Source organism: Dasypus novemcinctus, chromosome 5, assembly GCF_030445035.2.
Source record: "Dasypus novemcinctus isolate mDasNov1 chromosome 5, mDasNov1.1.hap2, whole genome shotgun sequence".
NCBI lineage: Eukaryota > Metazoa > Chordata > Mammalia > Cingulata > Dasypodidae > Dasypus > Dasypus novemcinctus.
This window is the reverse complement of record NC_080677.1, coordinates 154,868,671-154,894,610: the sequence shown is the minus strand read 5'-3', so window position 1 is coordinate 154,894,610 and position 25,940 is coordinate 154,868,671. Positions and strand designations below refer to the sequence as shown.

At 47.1% G+C, this 25,940-nt stretch overlaps 1 protein-coding gene across 4 annotated transcripts in view; it reads right to left on the bottom strand.

Annotated features, from left to right (window-relative positions):
- Window positions 1-4,848: 4,848 nt before the first annotated feature.
- Window positions 4,849-25,940, bottom strand: part of ZNF438 (zinc finger protein 438) — a 204,099-nt gene continuing 183,007 nt past the window's right edge. For 2 of the 4 annotated variants that reach the window (XM_071215458.1, XM_058297747.2), the window contains 3 exons: window positions 19,032-19,115; window positions 7,725-9,498; window positions 5,393-6,082 (listed from right to left, as the gene is read on the bottom strand). In XM_071215458.1, coding sequence (XP_071071559.1) covers window positions 5,533-6,082; window positions 7,725-9,498; window positions 19,032-19,115 — 2,408 coding nt within the window. In that variant the 3' untranslated portion in view covers window positions 5,393-5,532. Of the gene's footprint in view, window positions 6,083-7,724; window positions 9,499-19,031; window positions 19,116-25,940 lie in introns of all 4 variants that reach the window. The other 2 variants (XM_058297746.2, XM_058297750.2) reach the window with 2 other exon arrangements.

Sequence of the window (25,940 nt, the reverse complement as noted above, 5' to 3'; positions counted from 1 at the left end):
AAGAGGCCCCTTTCCTAACCATGTTCTACCTTTGGGACCAAGTCAGGCTGCAGGCCTGGCCCATCACAGGGCATTCAACAGAGAGGAAGAGCAGAGAACCAGCGGGGCGGGCGGCTCAGCAAGGAGGGACCATTTCAAACCCAACCCAACCCAAAGAGCTTGGATGGGTCTACTTGGGAGCAGCTTCCGCTCAGCCGTCCTTTGAAAAAGGGTTTCAAAGCCTGTTGGCTTATGGAGTGAAGCCCCAGCAAGGCTCCTAAATGAGGACCCCGCCTTGTTCCCAAGGGCGTGGCTGCGGAGGCCCCAAAAGGCCTTCCTAGCTGGGCTGTGCATAAGCTTCCAGCATGAGTCATCCCTTTGGCTTGAGGCCACTGTTCAAAATGCTATAAAATGCAAATGTGTGGGGAGAGGTGAGTCACTCTTCAAGCCCAGACAGCAGGAGCTGAGGGACTGGGTGACAGCCCAGAAAGGCTTTGATGGAGTAGGGGAGGGGTCAGAAATCTAGAGTCTGTGGCAGAATATTTCAAATTGTGGTTGCTCATTAGTGGGTCATGAAATCAACTTAATGGGGCGTAGCCAGCCTTGAAAAAGTGAATTAGAAGAGACGGTATCAGAATGCAACGCACACGTAAGGGTATTATTTCCCACAATTTTTGTGTTGTAGAAACCTTTGGGTGTGCGAGCGCGTGCTAGGGTGACAGTATAAATGTAGTTCTCACTGTGCGTCGTGCCTGCGGGGTAGTGGTAGGAAATGCACTGGGGGTGGTAAGACAACGTTTTCCAAAACAGAATGCAGCACAAACATGCCTGCAAAGGTAGGTGGTCTCCTGCCCCTCTCCGGGGAACCCTTTCCTGAAGTCATCTTCCAGGAAAATCCTATGCAGATAAAAGCACTCGTATGTCCCTTCCCCATCCCTTTCTTCCTTTATGAAGCACATGATGCAGTGATCTCTACCTTCCTTCCTTCACGCAGTACCTAACGTTTCAGTACATACAGTGCTACTTCAACCTTTCATACCATGGTACTGCATTACGGAGTAGGCCGTAAGTTTTCTAAACCAGCTCTGAGGGACCTTTAGGTTGTGTCGAGTCTCTTGCTTACTATAAACAGCGCTGCAGTGGACATCCTCCTACATCTGTGCATGTGGGCCACAAGATCCACAGGACAAACTCTGAGAAAGTGGAGTTCCTGGGTCGAGGTGTCTGTGCATTTTCAGATTTTGATAGACATTACCAAATTTCTTTCCACTGAGGTTGGGCCAAAATGTTGATGGCATTTTGCTGCCTGGGACACTGGAGCCAGGGAGCCTCTTCCCCAAGGGCTTTCCAGTGCGCCATGGGCCAGCCATCATCAGACTACATCTTGACAGGCAACTCCTGCTTCCCCTTCCCCACTCCTTACTCCAAGGAAGGATGAACACCATTAGAAAGACTTAGTCTTCTTGGATCCTTAAGAATCACTGCCCTTGGGTGTAATCACCACCACCGAAAAGCTGGGTTCAACGATGTCTTAGGATAAATTTAACTGTGCATTCGTTTGTATTTAACTGGGAAAAGACAGCGTTTTAGTTCTCTGGGAACACACCCTTAAATTATTCTCTGATCTAGCCGGTCCTCTGGGAGGGTTATGCAGCTCATGTGTTTGAGCCACCTGCATCTCTTCCATGGCCAAATTTTTGTAGTAATAGAGGCATGCTGACCCCGACCAAGCACCCACAGAATACCCCTTGCGACTCCTAGGTGGGGATTCAATTCCTATTTAATTGTAGCTCAAAGGACAGAAGGTAAAATCTTCCAATTCTCCGAGTCAGGTTTAGTGGTTATTAATCAAGACTATAACTTATTTTAATATTGAATATTATATATATTACTACATGATTATAAACACTTGCAGTTTTGGTTCTGGAACATACTAAAAGGGGCAAGGATTGCAGTCCGATTACATTATATGAATAGATGAATTCTTCACTGCTAAGCTAACCAAGGGGAGGGGATGGCAGCAAATTTCACTCAGAAAAACAAATCTAACTGTTGAGACTAACATCAAAATGATAACAAGTAATCTTTACTTCTCTGTCAGTTGTCACATTTGGCTTCCTTCAATAGACAGCAATTTTTTCTAGGGTTAGGCAACACTGAAATATTTTCACCCTTCAAAGCTATGGAAAATGTGATGTACTCCTAAGTCAGCATTTGCATGCTAAATACAAATTTAAAATATGTCAGAAAAGCTGTGGTTACAGTTTTATTATGAGGATAACCACGGCCAGACAGGAGATACAATAAACATTTTGCCTCCAAAGGTGACACTCCTGAAGAGGGGGATATAGTTAAAACATATATTAGATTGCACCAGAAGCCTAGATAAGCTGCTGATTGCCAGACATCAGGGAAGTCAGTACAAAATGGAAGCTAAAAACCTGTTTTGCTAAATCCCAGTTTATCCTTACCAGCGTATTTTCTTCTCAGGAGCTCAGTGAAAAGGGGAGACAACATAAAATACATACCTAACAAAGCATGTCAGCAGCTTGAATGGAGCAAAACAGTCCAGTTCCGAGAATTCTAATAAATAAATGAAGTTGAGCATTTATTGCCAACAGTCATGTCACAAAGGCTACAGAGAACTGGAGCCGAGCAGCTGGGGAAGGGCAGAGTCTGTAGCCAGAGGAGGCAGTGGAATGCGCCCAGGTTTGATTATTTATGGTGTGTCGATGAAGAAACAAGTTTCCCTATGAGGTCCAGCCTCACAGAGGAACGGTGAGGCTGAACCAGGAAGAGGCCCCAAGAAAGAGAGCGAAACAAAAGAGAGTGAATAAAAATGACAGCTAATAAAACAGTACAAATCTAAACTGCTGTAACTTTCAGAAATAATTTAGGGCCAAAAGACAAGAAAAAAGCCTTCTTTGGCTGGCTCGAGACAGTTTTCCCAGAAGCAAAAAATAGTAAGCAAAGTCAGGGTGCTCAACTTAAGAGCAAAAATTTGCCTCAGTGCCTTCTGTGGTATCTGTTTGGTTGATCCTAAAGCTGGATTTTTCCATAAAAAGGGAAGCGGCAGTTTTGTCTGTATGTAGCCAAGGTCTTCATGATTTCAACAAGTATTTATTGTAAACAATTACATGTCAGGTGCCATGTGCCAAAGACTGAAATAACAAAGTGACTTGTGCTTTCTTTATGGATTCAGCACTTAGAAAACCTCTGTGAAACCCAAATTCCGTTTTTATTAGTTTCTTAAGAATCAAAATGCACTTTGTATACGCAGGTAGATTGGCATTCTCTGTGGAGTGCCCATCCTTGAATTCTGGACTCGAGGTCCACTCTTTCAGCGGTGTTACGACCGCACCTCCTTTTCCAGCTCTGTCCTGGAGCAGAACATGACATGACAACCAGTTCCTACCGCCCTGGATGGTCCACATGAGGCGTTAGTGCATTTTATTCCTCTCAGTTGCTCTTCCCAACAATGCACGAGGGAGGATCACCCACTTTTTTTACCGATGAGGGAGGCTGAGGTAATCTCCCAAGGTCATTGGGACTGGACGCGCTCATTTGTCTCTCCTGTCATCACCTCTGGGCCCAGTGTAAAGGTTGGTACCCGCCTTCCCCTCCACCAGGCTCCAGGAAGGCCCTGAGCTGTTCCACAAGTCGCCTGAGCTAAACGACCCCCTCCTTTCTCTCTGCCTCTGCTAAGGGAGCCTCCTTTCCCACCATTCACACCAAAGTCGTACCAGGAACGCCTTATCTTAAAGCTGCCAACTTAAGGAAGCTTCCATTCCGACTGAACACATGCACCCAGGCTTCCAGGGGAGGTTCCCCTGCAGGGCAGGCTCCCTTCTGAGTTTTCTGAAAAGATGAGCGACCCCACCCCATTCCCTCCACGAGTGCCCTGACTTTACTTAGGACACTAGAAGGCTGAGATGCATTCTAGAAGGGCTCCACCCAGCTAGAGCATCTGTCAGGAGCTTCACCCCTTCCCCTTTTGTTCTCCTCCCACTGCTAACACTTCTTTCCAGAGGCTCAACATGAGAAATCATGGTTAAACAGGGAGCACAGGCCCCTCCACAGGTGTGGGGACTCCAGGCTTTCTTTACATGCTGGTGGGTGCATTCTCCCCCTACACTGCGCTTCCAAACAAGCTGCAGACCCGCCGCTTCTCCTGCTGGCCCCGGGCCAGTACTCCTGAACGGCTACTTAGCACCTGAGCACTGCGCAGGCTCGGGGTTACTTGACGGGTTACCTGAGTTCAAGTATCATGGTTTGAATTCAAGTAATTTTCTTGGTAGATCTTATTTTTTAATATTGTCAAGATCAAAATTGTACCAAGGTCAGTACCTCCTAAAAAAAGACAAACAAAAACTAGACAGTAAAAAAAAAGGGGACTTGAGACCCACGAGCTTATCAGTACAAATTGAGTTCTTCCTCTGTTAAGTAACTCTCAAGCACAGAAAAATATGAAGGCGAAGCGTGGGCCATGCTTTGGAAGAACAGGGCAGGCTACGTACAGAGTGTTTTCATCCAGATCCAAGATTTTTCTTAGATGAATGCTCAAATCTCCTCTTTGTAAGAAAACGGTTTTGCAGCCAGGATGGTCAGAAACTTCAAAAGGCAACTTTTCTGATTTGAGGTACCTTACCACGGATTTAAGAGGCAATTACTTACTCTTGACTTTCAGAGAGAACCTGGGCTTGAAAGGCAGAAGTGCAGCTAAAATGGATCAGCTGGCAACAACTTTCTCAACTCTTCAGGTAGTGGGGAGCAGCAGTGGAGACACGTAGACACGTGGACTGAAATTTCCTGGGTCCCAAAACTACCTGAAAATAACTCTTTACCAAGAAAGCAGATTTTTGCATTAGCTCAAGTACTAAAAATATTTTTATTATTTTGACATAGAATGCTGCAGTCATAAGACTTACCAACAGTTACCCTGAAAGACAATGTGCATTTAAGAAAACAGCAGACCCCCCTCCCCAAAAGATCTAAATCTTGAAAACATATACTTAAAATTATAGTGACAACCTTATTAAATATGCTGTTCTACAATATATTAAAATAAGTGAGAGAATTTAATAAATACCAACATTTGCCATCCAACTTGATACTAAGTTGGAAAACGAAAGGTTTTGCCACCGGGAAATCTTATCACCTCTGTCACTCTGCGGACGCAGAAAAGCTCTGAAAAGGACACCCACGCAAAACACACACGTTTTCACTGAAAACTGTATTTGAAGAACAACAGCCTGTGATCCTCTCTATTTCAATCTCCAAACTCTGATCTTTTCTTTTTTTTTTTTCCAAAATAAAGCCCAGGACATTAAGAGTTAGTATGCAGAGTTTCAAAATAAGACTGCATATGGTTGGAAAAGTCTGCACCGACATCCCACATCTTTCATTTCCTAAGAAAATAAAACGATGTACAAAAATCACTTCCGTTCATTACAGCCGACCCTACTGGGTTTGAGTTTAATACTGGAGCACCACAAATAAAGCCCAAAGCTCCGAGACAAGGGTGGCGTGCGCGCCAGGCTGCCTGCCGAGCGGTCACTTTTCGGGTCCGCCGGCAGGCCCCGCGCCGCCCGGGGTGGACGAGGCGTGCAGCAGCGCCCAGAGGCGGGAGGGCTCCTCGCAGTTGTGCCTGCGCTCCCAGTGCAGCAGCAGCTCGGCGTGGCTCCCGAGGGTCTGCGGGCACAGCAGGCAGTGCAGGCCGGGGGGCTCCTCCCTGGGCACGCCCTGCAAGGGCTCGGCCGGGCTCTGCCGAGGAGGTGGCAGCGCGGGCGGCCTCCTGGCCCTGGGCACCGCGCCCACCGCCGCCACCGCGGGGCCACCGGGCCTGGCCGGCTTTCTCCTCTCGGGACAGTCTTTCCAGTAGGAAGCGGCGTGTCTGACCAGGTCTTCCTGAGCCCGTCTGCTTCCTGACAAAAGCCCTTCCTGCGGCCGGCCCTGAATTTCCTCTCCGTGGGCATAAAGCAAATGGAACTTTATTTCGGCCAAAGACGGGGCGGTGACCTGGCAGCGGCCGCAGCGGATCTGCAGCTTGACTTCGTCGGCCTGGTTGAGGAAGAGGTCGTCCTCCGGGCTCGACTTGCTCTCCCTGGAAAGGGGGGACAGTCTAGGTCAGAGCTGGCCGGAGAACACGAGGCGGCGCTTCGCTCCAGGGCTCTGGGACACCTGCTGGCAGGAGGGACGAGGGGAGCGCGGGAGGCCTTAGGCCAACAGGGCAGGAACGCTGCCTCCTCTGGCCGCCGGGGCTGCTTAGGAAGGGGCCGTCGCCCTTCACATCTCCCCAGGGAGCTCATCTGGCTCAGCCTGCCAACACGACCGGGGGTGCCTGGCCGGGGAGAGCCAGGTGGCAGGCCTGAAGCGCTGGGCATCTGGAGGAGGTGAGAGCCCCACACCACCTGCCGGGCTCCCCTGACCACGTGCAGCTTGGATGGCTCATCTCGAAATCAAAAGCCGACAAGAGGGAGCCATGAAGGAGAGAGGTTTCTTCAGGGAGGTGACTGTGTGTGGCACAGATGCCTGAAAGGACAGACACACCTAAAGAGAAACAGAAACTAAAGAAAAGCAAGAAAATGAAAACAGGACGGGTGCCATTCTTTTTCAGAAGATGACAAAGGAAGCCAAACTTGAGCAGAAAGTACAATCCGTAGCGAGAACAAGTAGGACAACGAGGGTGATGGGCAGAGAACCTGAGGGGTGGGAAACGCCCGTGAGATTGAACTTCAGTAACTCCCTCCTGGCCCCCCAGAAGCGGAGGACGCTCGGGGTTACCAGCGGCTCTCACACCGGCCCGCAAGCCTTTCAAATGACAAGGCTGGGAGGTGACACCTGTAAAAGGGAAAAGTTCTTCTGGCTTGATGGGAAGAACAGGGTCGGGGGGAGGGCTGGGTGTCACGGTCACGGCAGCAGCCCACGCTGACTCCCCGCCACGGCCAGGCCCTGACCGGAGCAAATGAAGCTGTGTAGATATACATCCCGTAGCCACGAGTGGGGAGAAGGTACCTGTAAAGACTACCAGGAACTACATGCAGTCATTTACTGTTCCATATCAGATGCGAAAATAACCCCCTGCCCTCAGCACACCCCCCCAAAGTGGCATTTGTGCCTGGCCTACAGGGGTAAGGCAGTCGGAGACCCACGGCTGATCAGACACCAGAGCCACGAGCTCCATCTTCACAGCACGCCGGGGCTACGCAGCCAGCGTCTGAGGGAGGGACACACGAACTCCGGAGATGCAAGAGGACAAAGCAGGGAAGCAGATTTGGTTGAACAGATAGCGCATCCACCTACCACACAGGTTCAAACCCAGGGCCTCCTGACCCATGTGATGAGCTGGCCCACGAGCAGTGCTGATGCGCGCAAGGAGTGCCGTGCCATGCAGGGGTGTCCCCCGCGTAGGGGAGTCACATGCGCAAGGAGTGTGCCTTGTAAGGAGAGCCGCCCAGGAGTGGTGCCGCACACACAGAGAGCTGACGCAGCAAGATGACGCAACAAAAAAATAGACACAAATTCCCCGTGCCGCTGACAAGAATACTAGTGGACACAGAAGAACACACAGCAAATGGACACAGAAAGCAGACAACTGGGCAGGGGGGAAAGGGGAGAAAAATAAATTAAAAAACAAAACAAAAAAAAAAGTTAAAAAAAGAAAAAAAAAAGAGGACGGCGCACTGGCCTCTCCCCGGGGTCGAGGCAGACCTGCCGGCCAGGCTCCCACCTGCGTGAACACTCACCTGGCGGCCGCTCCCTCTGTCCCGGGCACGACCAGGTCTCTGATCCCTTCGGGTCGCGCGTCCCCGGGCCGGGGCTCGCTGGGGGTGGGCTCAGTGCTGATGACAAGCCTGTGCACTTCTTTCAGATGGCCAAAGTAGACTTTGATGTGACCGAACACTTTTGCACAGAATTCACAGCACAGGAGCCTCTTGGGCCGGTTCTCGCCGTGCTGGAGTGCCACGTGGGCGCTCAGGCTGCCGGGGCGGACGTAGGCCTTGCGGCAGAGCCAGCAGCCGTAGGGCCTCCTGTTGGCGTGCGTGCTCATGTGGTCCCGGAGGTGCTGCTGCCACTGGAAAGGGTGGTTACAGACGTGGCATCGGTGCCAAGGCAGCTTACCGCCCGGAAGGCCATTTCTGAAGCCGGCGCCGGGCTTAGGGGAAGGACTGTCGTTCTGCCTACAGCCGAGGTACTTGGAAGCGAGCGAGCTCGTTAACGACACATCCTGGGACTGCAGCACGGCGACCGGAGAGGCCGGGGGCGCCAACGCTGGCAGGACGAGCACGGGCTTGGGCCTAATGCTGCGGTATCTCCTCAGGGCCCCGGCCTCGTGGGCGTCGCTCGCGGCTCTGTCGGTGCCATCCCGGCACTTGTCGGCCACGCACCTCCTCCTCCTCCCCTGGAACGCGGAGGTCTCCTCGGGTGCCCTCCGCTTCCTCCCTCTTCTCCTGGCTGCGCCCCCGCCTGGTCTGGTCCTGTGGCTGCGCTCGGGTTTGGCAGCCGGGCGACAGGCGCTCTCGCGGGGGCCTGGCCTCGACACCACCTGGGTGGCCACGCTCACGCCCTCCGTGAGGGATCGCGCCTTCTCACAGTCGGCCCCCGGCCCGGGAAGAGAAGAATGGGCAGCGTGCGCCTCTGGCTCAGGTTTGCAAAGCCCAGTCGTCTTCACTCCCGAGTAGGGTAAGATGGGTAGTTTACCTGGGGGGACTGAGGACAGCAACTGAACCGCGCCGCCTCCCACTGCTGGGGAGACGCCGGTCATGGCTTTTGCAAGAGCCACTGGACCCTCGGGTCTCCCTGCAGCCCCTGCGGGCTTCTCGGGGGCCTTCCTGCAGGTGAGGCTCGCTGTCCCTGCGGCCCTCGAGTGGCCTTGCCCGCCGGGGGGCTCCTCGGGTGCAGATGCACTAGGGGCGGCAGGGGTGGCTGGCTCTGCAGGGCTGCCGCTGGGTGGAGGCCCCGAGTTGCTGTGGCCGCCGCCGTCGGGAAGGGCGGCTGTGCGAGTGCTGGCTCGGGCTTGGTCTGGGCAGAGCAGGTGCTTGGGCGAGCTGGCTTCCTGGGGCAGTTCTGAGGGGGCCGGTGGGGATGGGGACGGCTGAGGACACGCTTGGGCAGTGGCAGGTTTGCCGCGGTCACTCTCCGAGGGGCTACGCACGGGCTTCTTCCTTGACCCTTTGTTCCTCCTCGGGGGCTGGTATCGTGGGATAGGCAGCTTCAGGTTTCTGGGCAGGGGCAGTCTGGGTTTCTGGATTGGCTGCGTGGAGGCGACGTGTGGCAAAGCGACGAGAGAAAACGTCCCCTCGTGGCCGGCGAGCTGCATCAGAGCGTAATTCTGGGACGGCATCACCAGTGGCTTGGACGGTCCCGGGTGGACGTGATCAGACAGCGACGGGGAGTGACACGGCAGCACCGCGGGTGTCAGGACTTTGGGCACGATTTTCGGTGCGATGGTCCTAAACTGACTCTTACTCTGCAAACCTTTCCTGCTCTGTGCCGTTGCAGGAGGGACGCGTGACTCACCTGCAATGACAACACAACCCAGCCGGTCACTGCGTGTGACTGCACAGCTGCCCAGAGTGCAAACAAGCACCTTCAGCTGATCCTGCCTACAACGCATTCCTCGGGCGCTCTCCCCGCTTCTCGGCAAACCCCCTTGTCCTCTGACGTGAAGGCCAGCGCCCCCGCCCCCCGAAGAGCTGCTCCTCTCCCCTGTGCTTCCACAGCACCTGGAGGCCACTTAGCGTCTCCCTAACCCTTTCTCTGTGTCATGGCTATTACTCACAGAGCTTCTGAAAAGCTGGGACTCTGCCGTCCTCTTAGTCTATCAGTCCATGCTCTCCATTTACCCAATTCCGACCCAACCTTCCAGGCCCGGGGCACGCCCACCGCCTTCCCGGCCTCCTCTCTGCCCCCTTGGGCAGGCCTGCCATGTGTTTTATTTATTCCGTGTCCATGCCTTGAGTCCCCTATTAAACGCAAGCTTGTGAGGGCCAGGCCACATTCCACGCTGCATGGCTTTTCCCACAGCATCTTTGGTATATAAACAAACGTTGCTGGTATCACGCTGACGGCTGGCCCGGCCTCAGGACACACAGGCAGTGCAATTCAGTTTGCATGGGGGAGGGTTCCACACTGAATGCCAGCTTTGTTGCTGTTTCCCCATGTGACTTATGAATTTCTTCTCACACCTTTCAAGCTGTTTATGTGTTTGCAATTAAGTCACCAGTATTAAAAAGGCTGGTGTGACACTTTCAGAAAAATGTTGAAGGAAAACAAAAAGATACCAAGAGATGACAAAGATAAGAGAGCATAAGAGAGACGTGGAGCATGCACAGAGCATCTTCTAGGCCACTTTTGGGGACAATCCTAACCGACAGACTAACCCTGCAGGCGCCCTGGATTTATTCGCCCGGCTGAGGCCAATCACCCCTCCTCTGAGAGAAGAATTAGGGCAGCATTCTGATGCCCTGCTTCGGAGGACGGATCACCTTGTCTGTGCCCCAAGCCTCAGGGTGCAAAGGCCGGGTGGGGTATTCTCCTTACTCAGCCTTCATTTCAACTTAGGTCTGCCAGGCACCTACAACATTCAGGCACTGGCTATCGCAGGCCCACGGGCCTTTTCTGGGGCCAGATGTGTTTTGGAATTTACATTTGCAGGTTTCAGAAAGGTGATATGATGTGTATACTAAATATGACCTAACAGCCAGCAGAATCTGGGGGTATGCATAACTAAACCTATTAAACCTATTACCACTCCCACAGTAACATGTGACTATCCATAACAAGCAGGACTAATGGTTTCTAGATAGTCTCTGAAGGAATTTCGGTGCCCTGTCAAATTTTCAGTTTTCAGATTGCAGAGGAGAACTATTTGTTTAAGGAATACAACGATGAATAGACAATTTCTATCTTGAGAGCTAGCAATCCAGTGAAAAAAGACAAATTTTTTTTAAAAAAGTAGACTCAGCCATGATTTTAAACCCTATAGTTAGTGAACTAGCAGAATTTTAGCAGGAAGTTAATTCCCTCAGCAAAAAACGACACCTACCCCTAAATAAACCCAAAAGCGGCACTGTAGGAATGAGGCTGAAACTCATTTTGACAACTTATTTTACAAAGTAATCAATGTTTGGTGAAGAAAAAGATGCTATTATAAACAAATCTCACATGGTAGTTTGCAGCAGCGTCGAGAAGGAAAAAGACCAGCACTGTGGACTAGAAAAACCAGGTAAGGATACCTGTAACATGCTGTTTTCTTTGAGGTTCATGGGCAAACGGGTCAATCATTCCACAACGGTCCTCTAAGGGACAAGCTACATTTCTCCTCACATGTGGTTTTCCCCTTTTTTCTAAACGCAGCCTTTCAACTTAAATGTCCTTCATTTTAAGCTTCATCTTCCCATCCTCTTGGAAGAAATATGGAAATAAGTTGCAAAAAAAAAATAAATTAATTCAGGGTTGGAAGAATAAGCCTAAAAAAAAAGAAAGATGACTGCTTAAAATGATCGATAGCTTATGGCTACCTAGAGACAAGGGGTATTAAAAAATTACCTTAATGATAATGTCATTGGGGGTGGGAAGGGAGAGAAGAGAAGACACTGGGTCATTTATATCGAGTTCATGCTCCTAATTGAAGAGTAGAAAATATTTGCAGCAGTAAGAGCTGGCAGAAAGGCGATTTTGTCTTTAGCAGTTGAATGACTGCTTGGAACATGTTGTGACAGTGATCCACCACGGCATGAGACACATGGCCTCTCTCCTCTGCTCACACTATCTGGCTCTCCGTCGGGCCTGGAAGGCCTCGCGCCACTGGCCACCTTTGTCCTCGAGCACGCCACTCTGGCCTCGGTGCCCCTGTGCTGGTCCTTAACCGTGTCAGACACACACCTCCTCGGAGGCCCTCACTGTCCCCACTGCCCAGGACGCTCCTCCCTTAGACAAATCCCTGGCTCCTTGCTCCACTGTTTCCTTCAAGGTTCTCCTCAAATGTCCTCTTCTCGGTTAGCTCTTTCTTGACCACCTTATTGAAAACTGCACCCCCATTCTGAACTCCCTACCCCCTTTCCAGTTTTCCTTTTCTCCAGAACCCTCGCTAGCGCTACCGTCCTAGCTCCAGGTTCCCCTGGAACGTGAACCCCTGAGGACACTTTTGTCCACTGCTGTGTCTTCAGGGCCTAATAGTCCCAGCACGAGGCTGGGACGCAGCAAATCCTTGTCGAATAGGTAAGTGGTGAAAGAGTGAGGAGAGAGAGGAACGAAGACCACAGAAATCGAGCCTAGACCCTTTTGTAAAGAAACGAAAAGCATGTGATTTAAAAGGGAATTTTAAAGCTTCCTAACTTGGAAAATCAAGAAAGAAATAAGAGATTATCCCTCTGGAACATTATTTTTTCCATTTCTTTGCATTCACTGCCACAGGAAGGGACTAGAGAGTTGGCACCTTGGGAAGCCCCTGAGAAGCAGGCAAGAGGCTGAAAGGCAAGGCCGATCCTGACCAACTAACTGGCAAGAGAACGCTACGTTAGGTTGCTGGGTACAGACTAACTGTCGAAAACCAATCCGGTTCTGAAGAAGAAACGGCTTTAAAGAAAAGGACTAGAGAGCAGAGCAGAGGGTTAAAGTGAGGAGCGAGGAACACCTTGGAAAAAAGCGGCAGCTTAGAGGAGAGAACGGTACTATGGACGAGAAGAGCGGGAATAAGGAAGACCAGACGGTGCAGCTGAAGCAACTCCTAGCGTCAAGGTTACCGCCAAGGTCTCTGAGGACTTGGGTAGGGAAGGGGCTTCCTGCTTTTCATAACCAAGTGTGAGAAAGCAACCCTCTGACAGTTAAGGCTTCCAGAAGCAAAACTAAATATACCTTATAGAGCCCTACTGAAAGGGATTGAGCTAATTAGGAGGCCTTTAAAGTTAACATGCTTCAACCGCTCTTCAAAAGACTCCACATTATAGTGGAAATGAAGGTTCCCTGGGAAGAGTGATGGCCTTCAGGAGAAGGTGACTGTGGTCCAGGGCCAAAGGAAAATCCACGGAGGACCTCGCACGTCCCCCCAGGTGAGGATACTGTTCTGTGTGGGCAGCCTGGGCAGCCAGAAATGACAGGGCCCCCAGTGACCAGGTACTGCAACAGCAGCCTGCCAAACTCAGCTGGTTCTTCTTGTTCTTGGCAATTGAAAGAACTGGATAAGCAGTAGAAAAGCTGATCAGTCAGTCCAGGACCATTAATCAGAAGCTAATCCCGAAAAAAGGGTGAGGTGAAAAGATAAGGCCTCACTAGGAATATTTAACGCATTCACACTTGCGGGGATCGATCAGGATCAGGAAGTACCTACAAGGGTGGGCTCTCTAGGAAGGGGGTGTGGAGTCCCATTTCCCAGAATCATTCAGGATGAAATGATAGGGAATGAAACTGATGCTTCTGAAGAAATGCAAGGCAGTTTGAAAAAGGGCATTACCACCAAACAAGGTGCCAATGAAATAATCATCCAACCATATGATGGAATACTACGTAGCAGCAAAAGCAAAGGAGACTGATTTGGAGTACTCTCCAAGATAGGAGGCTTGTAGCATGCTATCACGGGGATTGAGACATTGGGGAGATACGTACACATTCTTGCATATGCATAGAATATCTCTGAAAGGAAACAAAAGGGCCTAGTATTAGTGGTGGCCTTTGGGGGTAGGGGCCCAGGGGATCAAAGAGGTCAGGATGGGGTAGATGCTTCATTTCCCCTGAGTACCCTCTGTGCCTGGCACAAAGGAGATGGTCAATAAATATTTGCTGAATGAATGAAAGGAACAAGAGATGCTTAGAAGGGGTATCTTTTGAGAAATTTTTGATGGGTTAATGTGTGTCTAGATACACTCATGGAGAATTTCCCATGTCTGATCTTTCTTGCCTACTTAATGACAGAACTTCTAAATGATCAGGGAAGTAATCTAGTAATCTGTAGGCAATGCATAATCACCTCCCAATGTTAAACACTAAAAGGTATTAGAGCTTATTACCTCCCAAGGACGAGCGGAGTTCTGAGAATTGTTCCTCTGAACATTTGGCTTTTTAGGATAAAACAAGGCAATTTGCAATAAAGGTCAGTTTTGCTCCAGTAAGTACAGTTTTTTTTCCTAAGTAGTTTCCATATTAGGGGTCCTTAGAGAAGCTGAAAATGCCAGTAAGTTTTTTAAACTCTAAAACATTGAGGTGGCAGTATTATAGGAAGTCATTCTCAGCAACAGAGCGGCAGTAGTGGTTTACCCCACTTTACAAGCCCTTCACAGATGGTGGGAGCTGAAAAACCCTTACCTGTCACCTACTAATTTACAGATCTCATAGAACTGGGCACTAAGTAATAAGAGGTAGAAATTTCCATCTGCATTTATAATTTCTGGGAATCCCACAAAATCACCCAGAACACATTCAAAGAGAGACTGAAAATGGACTTTCATTAGCTGAAAACATAAAAAGGCTCACCCAGCAAGATTAATTTTGAACAATTATTCAATGAGAACTCTTTAAAATAGAATAGGGTTTTAAATGTGAGTTGTTTTAATATGTTAAGCACATTAAAATAACTATTTTGAAAAGTGACATTGGGAGTTGGTAGAAAATTTATCTTATGTGGATTAAAGGGAAACTAAGAAGTGCTGAGTCTTTATCATGTTCTAGAATCTGTGCTAGTTCTTTTAATTGATCCCTCACCCAAACACTGCAAATCAGAATTACTGTTCCCCTTTTACAAATTAGGAAAAATAAGACTCGAGGAACTTAACTGGCCCAAATTCCTACAAAGGAGAATTGTCCCATTACAATTTGAAGCAACAGCCCTCCTCTCCTTCATTCTCCCCTCAAAGGGGGAACAATCTATCCAAAGTTGCCATAATTAACCCCTAAATATAACATCATCTCTGAATTTTAAGAAGGAAAAAAGAAGAAGAAAATTTGAAATAGAAATGGCTTGTCATAACCCCAAAGTTCTATTAACATGAGAGGATACTTTCTTTCTTAAAGCTTACTTACTAGAGAGAACTCAAGGAAAATTAGTAAAGTCAGTGGAAGGTACAGATTTTTACAGCTGGACTTGCCCCTTAACTATCCACAGGACCCTGACAGATCCAGTGAGCCTGTGGGTATTTGTCTGGAGAGCAAGCAAGGGACTCGAACTGATGGATATGGCCTGCAAGTTAGAGACAGGACCCAAACGATGCGCCATCAACAATGTCTAACCCACCTTCACCCAAGCTGCTTCCCAACACAGCAGGCAGCAGTCAGCATTAAGAGACCCGTCCATGGGGCAGTTCCCTGGACAGCTACAAACAACTCACTTCCTGATTTCCTCCGGGAGAACCAAGGTCTGCTTTCTTGCTTCTGAACAAAGGTGTTCCCACTGGTCCCTCTGGCTGGTTTGGGCAAAGTTCCATGATTCCATCCGTGTGGGGCCAGCATTGGGTGTAGGCAGGGAGATAGGAGTGTCTGCTCTTGGAACAGGCGCCACGGATCCAGGCTCAGAGCTAAGGTGCTGTCAAGTCTCAGGCGCTAAAGAGCCAATACTTCTGGGTGTTGTTTAGGTTTCAATTTTATTAAACCAAAACCTCCTATTCTCAATTTTATTTGTTGGCATCCTGTTCTCCCTCCCACTTGGCTTTCAAATAATAAATTCCAGTTGGGGTTCAAACTGCTTCCCAAGATGCTCTCTGGTTAAAACAAATATGGTAACACCCTGGAGAAGTTTGGGGTAAAAGAAATGCCTCTTAACACAAGGGAGCTCAACTTAATTCTGTTGAAAAACCTATAAACACATTTCCTCTTGCCTATCCTCTCCCCAAGGCACTGTCCTGGATCTCCAGCGACGTAGGAGTCAACAAGCGTTTACCACGTGTCAACTGTAGGCGTACACTGTAGGGTGTGCGGGCAGGAGGCACAGGCTTTCTTTTGTTTCAAAGGACTCAGAATGCCAACTATCTTTTCTAGCCTACGTATTGGTAGCATCTAAGACCTCCTAGGCACATTCTATCTCTGAGGCAAATTTCAGGAAATCCGAGACTATACAAAGGAAATAAGCATATTCCCAACTGGATATCTTGTATCCCGAGTCTCATTCTGTCCAGCCTCCTTGGCCCAGGTGCTCTGCGGAACTATGCCCTGACGGTCCTACCCTGTGCGCCTACTAGCCCCAGGGATACCCTGCACCTTCCCTTCAGCACAGTCTTTGGGACTTGTCTTGCCAAAGAGTGAGTTTCACTGCATGGCTTACCAGGAAAGGGAATTCTCATTTTCTGAGGACCTGAGTTTCTTAGTTCCTAGCACTTACCAAGACTGTTTCTGAGGCATTAGCCCAATGATGAGTAATATTTTCTGGGCCAGAACTGAGGCAGGTTAGTATAGGAAACGAGGGATGGCTGCTGGTCAGAACGAGGCCGTAACCATCACAGCTGAGACCTAGGAAAGGACAGGGCCGCGAGATCCGGCCAGGAACCCGTTTTCAAGCTGTTTGAAAACAAAGCTGTAACCATTATAGCTGAAATATTTGCCAAGATTTTCACAAGGTCACATGGTCTGGTTTCAAACTCCAGGGCTCAAAAGAAGCCACAGGGGAGTGGATGTGGCTCAAGCAGTTGAGCACCTGCTTCCCACATGGGAAGACCCAGGTTCGGCTCCCAGTGCCTCCCAAAAACAAACCAAAAAGACAAAACAATAAGCAAACAAATGAAAAAACCAACTCAGGGAAGCCGGTGTGGCTCAGTGGTTGAGCGCTGGCATATGAGGTCCTAGGTTCAATCCCCAACCTCAGTACCTCAGGAAAAAGAAAAAGCCCCAGATAATTCCAAAAAGAAAGGCCTCCCCATAGGTTCTCTAAAGGCTATGAGGTGAAGATAGAAAGGGACAGAAAGGCCACCAATCAGGAAAGCAAACAGCTGAGCTCCCCTCCTTAACTTGGGGAAAGGGAGGAGGAGAGGAATAAAAAGGCCTCCTGGGCCCCCCTCCCCTTCGTGTCTCACCCTTGTGCCGGCACTGGTATCTCATGTGTGTACTTCCACTTTTTTCTTCTTGCTTAATAAACTCTTGCTTGCCTCCCCTATGGCGGGCCCTTAAATTCCTTTACGAGAAACCCTGAGGTTCCAGCAGCAGAACCTTTACGTGCATGACCTCGTTTAACCTGCGCCATAAGCCAAGTGGGGAGTTATGTGGTCTCCACTTTCTCTGGAGCGATCCCTAAGCTGGTAAGTGACTCTGGGGCTCAGTCCCTGGGCCGTGACCCCGAGGGCTCTGCTGCCACTGCCGGCGATGGCCTGCTCTTCTGGAGGGACAATTTCTAGGAGAAACAACAGGTGTTTGGGGGGCTGGACAAATTTGGCTTCGAGTCCCGGCTCTGGACCCACGGCTTGAGCAACGACCTACCCTCTTAGCCGAGATGTTCTTATCCATCAAATGGGCAAACTAGGCTCCAGCACAAACACCACCCTCAGGGTTAAATGAGAAAAACACCTGCCAAGGTGCCAGGTAGTGCCACTCGTCAGGGCTCAGCAGACGCCAGTTCTCTGCTTTCTCTTGCCAAGAGGCTTGAGGTCCTGGCATTTATTTTTGGTGAGGAAGAAAAGCCCAGGTTTTGAATGCTAATCACATGGAAATAGGTCTAGATCTTTAAACCAGATCTTTAAATCATTTACCTTTTAAGGTAAATGAAGGAAAGGGAGAAGAGATGGTTGTGACTTGTGAGTAATGCTCCCAGAGAAACTGTAAGTGTTTTTTTCCCTTGTACCTCTCACCCCTGACTCCCAGGCTCCACCTTTCCCAACATCTACTGGAGCCTCCCAATTTTTGCCTCCCAGAGGAGAAAGTGCTAAATGGGTTAAGAATTGGGGTGACTAGGAGTTAACCTATGTGCATTTTAAAGAGCCCTTCCAAGGGAGCACTCCTCCCTGCTTTTGCTCCTAGAGAAGGTGATGCTAATTGCTGCTGCCCTCAAACCTAAGGACCAGGAGAGAGCCACTAACCTCTTAGGCCTTTCCGAGGCTGAGGTGTGTGCTTGTGTGCAGCTGGGGCCAGGTGAGCCCAGGTAAAAGATGGGGCTAGAGGGAGGCTAGACCAAGCAGGGACTCTGGCTACACCCATGGAGCAGGGTGGCAGCAGTGGCCCTATGACTTCTCAATTCATGAGGGAAAATCTGGGGGCTCTCAACAGGACTGAGGGGCAGGGCGGCAGAACCTTGAAAACATTTCCCTTATGGACTTTAGTATTTTGTTGAGGAAATAATTAAGAAATAAGTTTAGGATAGATTGAGTATAGAAAGAAAATCTGGGCATCAAGGAAGGAACTAACAGTTGATAAAATCTAAAAAATTAGATATGTAAATATATTATTATGAAGCAAGAGGAAAGAGGCATCCTTTATGGAAGAATTTAAAAACCTATTATGTAAAATGTCAACGGCAATAAAAGAAAAAAAAATTTAATACAATGTGATTTCTTATATTCAAGAAGCTAATTATTCTTTTTTTAATTATATGGGGCCATATAATTAATGCCTTGAAAGAAAAGAAACTTTTGAAAAAGCTTTATCATTTAAAATACATTTTAATAATCCTCAATTTAAATGATTTCCCCCTTATTTTAATTAGGTCCCTTGTAGACACCCTTATTTCCAGGAGACATTGATTTTGATTTCAAGTGCTTCTGATAGAAAACAGTTGAAAACCATATGGATATTTTTACCTTTAAAAAAGTTAGATGGATGAACATAAATCGTTTACCTTTTTGGCAGTATTTGTAGTATACACATGATTTTATTAGTTTCATTATCACAAAACAGCCAAGTCAACATCTTTATCCAAATCTAAGCATGGGTGAATAGAACAAAAATTTAACTAAGAGCAAATGATCTTAAACAGAACACAAAGCAAGATAAATGGAAACTTCTTCTTACTGTCAGTATGACTAGAACAATTGCTATTCAGGTCAGTCACAGAGTTGAAATTCAGAAGACCTTGATAACTGAACTTTTACAAAGCAAAGAAAGCAAATGACCTCATTTTACATACTATCATCCCTACGGAATACCTGTGGGCACTGTCTTTCCAGAATTTTCCGACATTTGCTGAGCCAGTTGTTTCTCAATAGGACCAGTGAGCACAGAAACCTCTCCTGCAAAAGAGTTTTAGTGCGTCAACACATGTCTCACAGCACGAAACACAGGAAAGGCAATATAAAAGTCTGTGTGCCACTGACAAATTAAAATGCCAATGAATTAATCCTATATTTAAATAGCAGTTGGAACAGTCAAGTATCTGGGATGACTAACTTGATGACAGTTGGTGAAGAAGACCTTTTCCTTGGTAGGGATAAACAAAAAGATAAGGTTTCAACATCAGACCGTGCAGTTGTTTGGAACATTCAGACCAGGAAACACGCAGTAGGTAGAAGGTTCTTGCCTTGGGCCAAAAACTGACGAGTATGTGACTAACTGTTTCAACAACAGAACAACTAAAGACAAGCGACCAGAATTACAAGGACAGTCTTATTTTTACCTTGCAATTTCAAAAGGTTTACTGAAATTCATACGGGATTGTGCATATTGCATTTCAAGAAATGGAATAATTGTTCCACTGCTATAGCTTTACAGATGCTTTATCCTCACTTCTGATTTATCTTCGTCCCCGTGATTTATAACATTTTTTGCTGCAAGTTTTTCTGTATCTCAGCTTTTATGTCACATGGTTCATGATTTGTAAGTACAAATGCACAAAAGGGTAGACAGCTGCGGATCTTTTCCAAGAGAAGTATTCCCTTGCTAGGTGGATAACTGCTCCTTAACTCTGCTGCGTGGTGGGTTTGACTCTTAGTTCTTTCATTGAGGCACACTTGTCCCTTAACAAAGGGAGTCCCCTACTACCCACAAGACTGACACTTTGAAGAAAATTTAAAGAAACAGATAATGAAGTACCACGAGCTGGCTGGTACTGAGGTAGGGGATTTGTGCCATAACTGGGGTGGGACTAACTTGAATTTTCTATATCTGAGTTAACGAACTTATCCAGATTCTGATGTATGGCCAAGGCATTCAGATTATGATCGAGGCTAGTAAGAAGAACAAAATCTTCGGCATTAGAAGGCTGTGGGGACCCCTTGGGATTTCTTTTCCTCTGGGTTTTGCCCAGCTATTCCGCAGAGTCCTTAGGTGACAACTATAAGACCTGGTAGAGGGGGCCACCTCCTGGCACCACAGGTCGGGAGCATTTAGGGGCTCCCTCTGTTTGCTCTCAAGAGATGGGAAAGCATGAGGTCCACGTGCCCTTTCCCTGCCTCGAGGCTGTGTGGTTGGGTGTGTGTGTAGCTGGGGACATGCTCCCTGTCCTGGAGCTGGCGGCTTCATAGGTGCTCCCAGCATGTACCTGCGCTCTCCACTCCTACCCTGAGCACTGGGCAGTGCCACGAGGGTTATGTTTCCTGACTCCACAGCCCATCCGTGTTCCCTAACACATCCCCGAGGGCCCTCAGGGGCTGGCCATGTCCCCCCATGGCTCTCTGAAGCCATCGCCCCTCCCCCACTGCGGTCTCCCCCTGGCCAGTGACGTCTGGCTTTGGCTCACGGAGAAAAGGGAGGTCACTGAGCGGGCGCTCACGCACTATCCCTCCTTCTACCTGTTAACTCTTCTCTCTTTGACCGTAACACACAACATAAATTTCTAAAAACCTTCTTTGGAGGGGAGGAATAGAGAAGTACTATGGCTTTAAAATACACAACTCATCTGCCGCAACTTCTCAAATGGTAAAATATGAAAACAATGTGCATCGTAGACTGAGGAAATGACGTATTCCCCGCCCTGTTGTGAACCCCACACTTCTCTCCAGGCCTCAGGGACCTGAGGTCCCTCCCAGGAAGGCCTTCCCTGACGGTTCAGCTGAAAAGCAGCCCTCCCCGCCATGGGATCACTCACTCTCTTCTTTCTCTGCTTCATGGTGTTTATCTTTGTAATGACATTGTATATCAACCAGCTTGTTACCTGTCTCCTCCCACTAGAATGTAAGCTCCAGGAAGCACGAGCTTTGCTTTGTTCATTGCTAGGACCTCAGCCCCTATATCAGTGCCTGGAACAGCAGGCACAGAACATATTTGCTAAATGATTGAACTATTATCTCTCACCGGTTTTATCCAACTTTCTCCTTATCTTTTGCTGGATGCAAATTTTAACAGCGAAGAGTTCCTGGGCTCCAGCAACCATGCTGCCACCTTTCTTTCCTTCCTGAGAAAGCTTTCGGGGAGGTGGTACATAAAGTCCCCATCTTTCTCGTCAACTTCCAGTCTTCCCTCAATGCCCTAGAACCTTAGGTTCAATTAAGAAGTAGGAAAATGCCCCTCATGCAGGGGTCAGGCTGGGTGCCTCCCGTTATCTCACTTCCACCTCCACGTTAGCATCTCAGCCTCCTGCAAGGTCACGAAGCTGTGAGAGTTGGCTGTGGACCCAGGCCTACCTGGCACTAAGGCTGCTGTCCCTTCATTCTGACACACTGCACTTAGGAAGGCGTGTCGCCATTTATCTGTTTAAAAATAGATGCCAGTCTCTTCCACTGTTGGGGAGTGCCACGTAATCCATTCTTGATAAAGGAAAGATCCTCTGGACTGACATTTTCCAATCAGCGAGTGTGACAGTCAGGAGAGAGGGCCCTTCCTGCTCCAGACACCAGCCGCCAGTGCAGGGGTTCTTAACCTTTTTTGTCCCACAGACTCCTCTGCCAGTCAGGTGAAAATCACAGACCCCTTCTCAGAATGCAGCAGCAGATAGTTTTATGACACTCAACTAGCGATGGGTCTAACAACTACTGTAATTTTCAAGTATGGATTTGCATAGTGATTTTTTGAGATATGTAACAACTGTGATGTGATACGAAATAAAAAATACTGTAATTTATTGCATATGTTCATAAGTGAGGGGAATGCTGGGTTTTAGTTAGAGGTCAGAGAAAATTAAAGATAATAAGTTGATTTTTTTCAATTTTTCAATTCAAGCTCATGGGCCCCCTGAAATCTGATTAAGAACCCCTGCTCTGCTGTGATGGCTGGTGAGGTGGATAATGAAATGTAGAGCGAGTCCTTCTGCAGCAAACTAGCAGCCTGCTGCTCAACCACCAGGCCTCTTCCCCAGTTTACAGAGCTTCCCATCAGCAAATGGGGCTTACACCAGGACGAAACTGTGTTTTTTGAAGTTTTTTCCCCCTCACCCCACCCTGCTGTTTTTGCTGTGTCCATTCACTGTATGATCTTCTGAATCGATTTCTTTTTGTCTTCTCTTCTCGTCTTTCTCCTCTAGGATTCACCGGGATTCAATCCTAGGGACCCCTGATGTGGAGAGTTTCCCTGACAATTGCACCACCTCAGTTCTTGGTCTCTGCTGTGCTTCACCTTGACTCTCCGCTTCATTTCTCTTTTGTTGTGTCATCATCTTGCTGGGTGACTCATTTGTGTGAGGGCACTGGCTCCACCATGCAGGCACCTGGCTCGCCGCACAGGCACGTTTTCTCTTTTTCTTTTTTACCAGGAGACCCCAGGGATCGAATACGGGTCCTCCCATATGGGAAGCAGAAGCCCTATCATTTGAGCCACATCTACTTCCCTCACTCGAGCCACATCCACTTCCTAGAATGAAACTTTTTTAAAGCGGCAATTACATAATAGATTTAAAGACACTTTTAAGCACAGACTTGGTTTTATAATAAGAAAAATGAAGGAAAAAGTATGAATAAGGTCTTCTATAATTCAAAACCTGAGGTCACTGAGGAGCATTAGGACTGAACGAAACGGTGTGAGAATGCTAGAAGAATTTCTAAAGTTTTCACAAGGCAGGTCCAGCCTTTTTGTGAACTTGTTAAAACATCAGTTTTGCGGTATGCAGTTGGGATCTAGGGAATTTGGGGGGGTGGGGTGGGGATTGGGGTAAGCTATTCCTCAGGGAAAACAAGACAAATTGCACTGCGTCTAGGATGGAGAACAGAGGTCTGTCTGATTTCGGCTCTTCCACTTATTGCAGGATTGAGTCTGAGCAAGACAATATGCCTCACTGGCCTTCGGAAGAGAGGGTTTGACTAGGTCAGCAATTCTCAAAGTATGGTCTGCAGAACCCTGGGGGAAGGTCCCTGTTTTCATAACAGAAGATGCCCTTTGCCAAACTGTGCAAGGGGTCGTATCTTGCCCACCACACTCTCACAGTAAAACAACAATGTGGCAGTACAATTTTTTAGTTTTATGCAGTCTTGATCCTTGGGTGTATGACTTTGTAAAGGTCTGTCTAATGAAATGGGATGCACTCACAGAGCACTCTGCTGCATACTGAAGTATAAGCACTGAGAAAAATAACATGTGTGATCATCTGAGTTGCCAGCTGAACTAGTTGCTTTTTTATGGACACCATTTTTGTTTGAAAGAACATCTGACAAACATATGTTGAATCATGTTACAAGGACATATTTGGACTTGGTATCTGGCAGGCATTTTCTCAAAAATGAATGAAGGGAGCTTGCCACTCAAAGGAAAACAGCTGATGGTATTTGTTGCCAATGATAAAAATCATGCTTTCAAGTGGAAATTAGAATTTTGGAAACCTGACTCCACTTGCCAGGATCCTGAAGCTTCTCAATACTCAATGACACCACGGACGAGATGGCAGTCATAGTAAAGACAAGGATAGCTGATTTTATCATCATGTAATGACGTGTTAAAAAGATATGCATAACTCAGTGAACTAATACTTTCTAAATGACTGCGGTAGGCTGAGTTATATACCCCACTTTAGATGGGTCCTGAATCGTAATCCATGTCCCCGAGCACGTGAGCTCACTGTAAATAGGACCGTTGTTACAGTTATTTTTATTAAGGTGTGGCCAACTGAACTGGGGTGGGTGTCAGCTCAGATTAGTGGAGGCCCAACATAGAGAAAGCCACAGGGAGGAGCCGGAAGCAGGAAATCAGGAGAATCCGAAGGAGAAAGGAGAGCCAGGGAACCCCAAGGACGGCCCACAGCCACCGCCAGAATGCCAGTCTTCGGGAAGAAAGCAAGCCTTGCCAAGGCTGGGATTCTGGACTTCTAAAAATCATGAGCCAGGCAATTCCCACTGCTTAAGGCAACCCAAAGCAGCTGGGAAACAAAGACAATGATCAATGCATGCTGTTAAACATATAGGTCAAACATTCCCTCAAGTGTAAGATAGGCCAAATGTAACAGCATCCGAAAAACTACATTGGCGTGTACTCTTTCAGATTCCATGTTGCAACTAAACTTGCAGTTACTACTTGACGAGTTTTGGTGAGAATCAAAGAATAACCCTAATTATCTTAAAAGGCTAATAAATACCACCCCCTACCCTTTCCAACTACCTATCTGTGAAAAGCTGGATTTTCTTCAAATACTTCAACATAAACAACCTATTATGAAACACTGAATGCAGGACCAGATATGAGACTCTGGCTGTCTTGAATGAAGCCGAACTTTAAAGATATTTGCAAATAATATAAAGCAATGCCATTCTTCTCGTTTTTTTTTTTGCTTTGGAAAATTATAGCTGACTTTCATTAAAAATTATTTATATTAACATGTAGTGAGCTTAATTTTGCTATTTTTAAGTGAATTCATAGAATTTAACATTTTTCAGTTTAAAAATCTCTATTACAGTAAATATCAATAGATACAACCTACATAAACAGATGCTCTTTACAGTCTTCAATAATTTGAGTGTGTAAAAGGGTCTGAAAACACAAAGTTTGAGAACTGCTGAACTAGAAGAAATCAAATGTCTTATCTTCTTTACAGATTCTATGTTTTTGTGGATGAGAATAGAAAATCAAACCTGGAAATGTTTTACTTTTTGTTGCTAAGGTTTTGTTTCCATCACTTTTGTTTCCCTGAGAACATAATATGGCAGATTAATAGGAGAGAGTTTTGAAAATAAAGTATTAAAAGACTACTCAGCCTAATAAAAAATATAAAATTTAAAATATCTAGTTGGCAATGCTAGAACACATGTTAAATAATAAAATGCTTGATAAAACTCTTAAATATAGAGCTTTAGATGTTTATTTAATCTGAATTCATATTCATGGAATAGCTCATAAATTATATTATATTAAAACTAATGATATTTGTATTTCTCCCCAATTTTTAGAAATGTCACCCCAAGATTCTCTTGTGTATACAATCTTTTCAAAAGATAGAGCACTATTTCCTAAGGAAAAAATTTTTTTTTCAACAAAATGCATTTAAAATCATTTAAAATTATTTTATCAAAGCCAAAATAATCATAATTTGCTCTTTCCAGGGTAAGTTGGAGGTTAGGATTTCTGTAAACGTTTTTAGGATTCTGGGGCCAATTCAATGAAAGACAAGAACAATATGTTTACTCTATTAAAAACATTACTAGATTTATGAATTTCTATTTCTATTGGATCAGATTTTACAAACAAAAAGTGCCTATCCTATATTTTTGGCTTGCATAAATATCCCTGTCAAACTCCTTTGCTTTTATCCCTGCTCAACTCATCACACAACCATCTGCATAAATAAAGATGTAAGCATCTGCTGGACGGCAAATGGTCTCAGGGGCAGATGTTCCAATCCTTGGGCTCATGTCACTGGGGCTGGATACATTATTTGAACAGATGTACACAATCTGAAAGTGCTGTGTCCCACGGTGAAATGCCTCCAACTGCTTTCTATCAAAGTCCATAAATGCTATTTGCACCTGCATTTATGTTAATGGCATAAAGGCAGCAGGGGTTCTGACAGAGTGAGATGTGATGCTACGAAATATATTTACGTGGTTAATTGGAGTTTCTGAGACTCTGCTGCCAAATGGCCACACTGACATTGATACATAATACCCAAGTAAATCATCTGATTAGCAGCCTGCTTTTTAAGTCATGGAAACATAGCTGTTTCAAACAACAAAAATACGCATAATCTGAATTTATCAATAAGAATA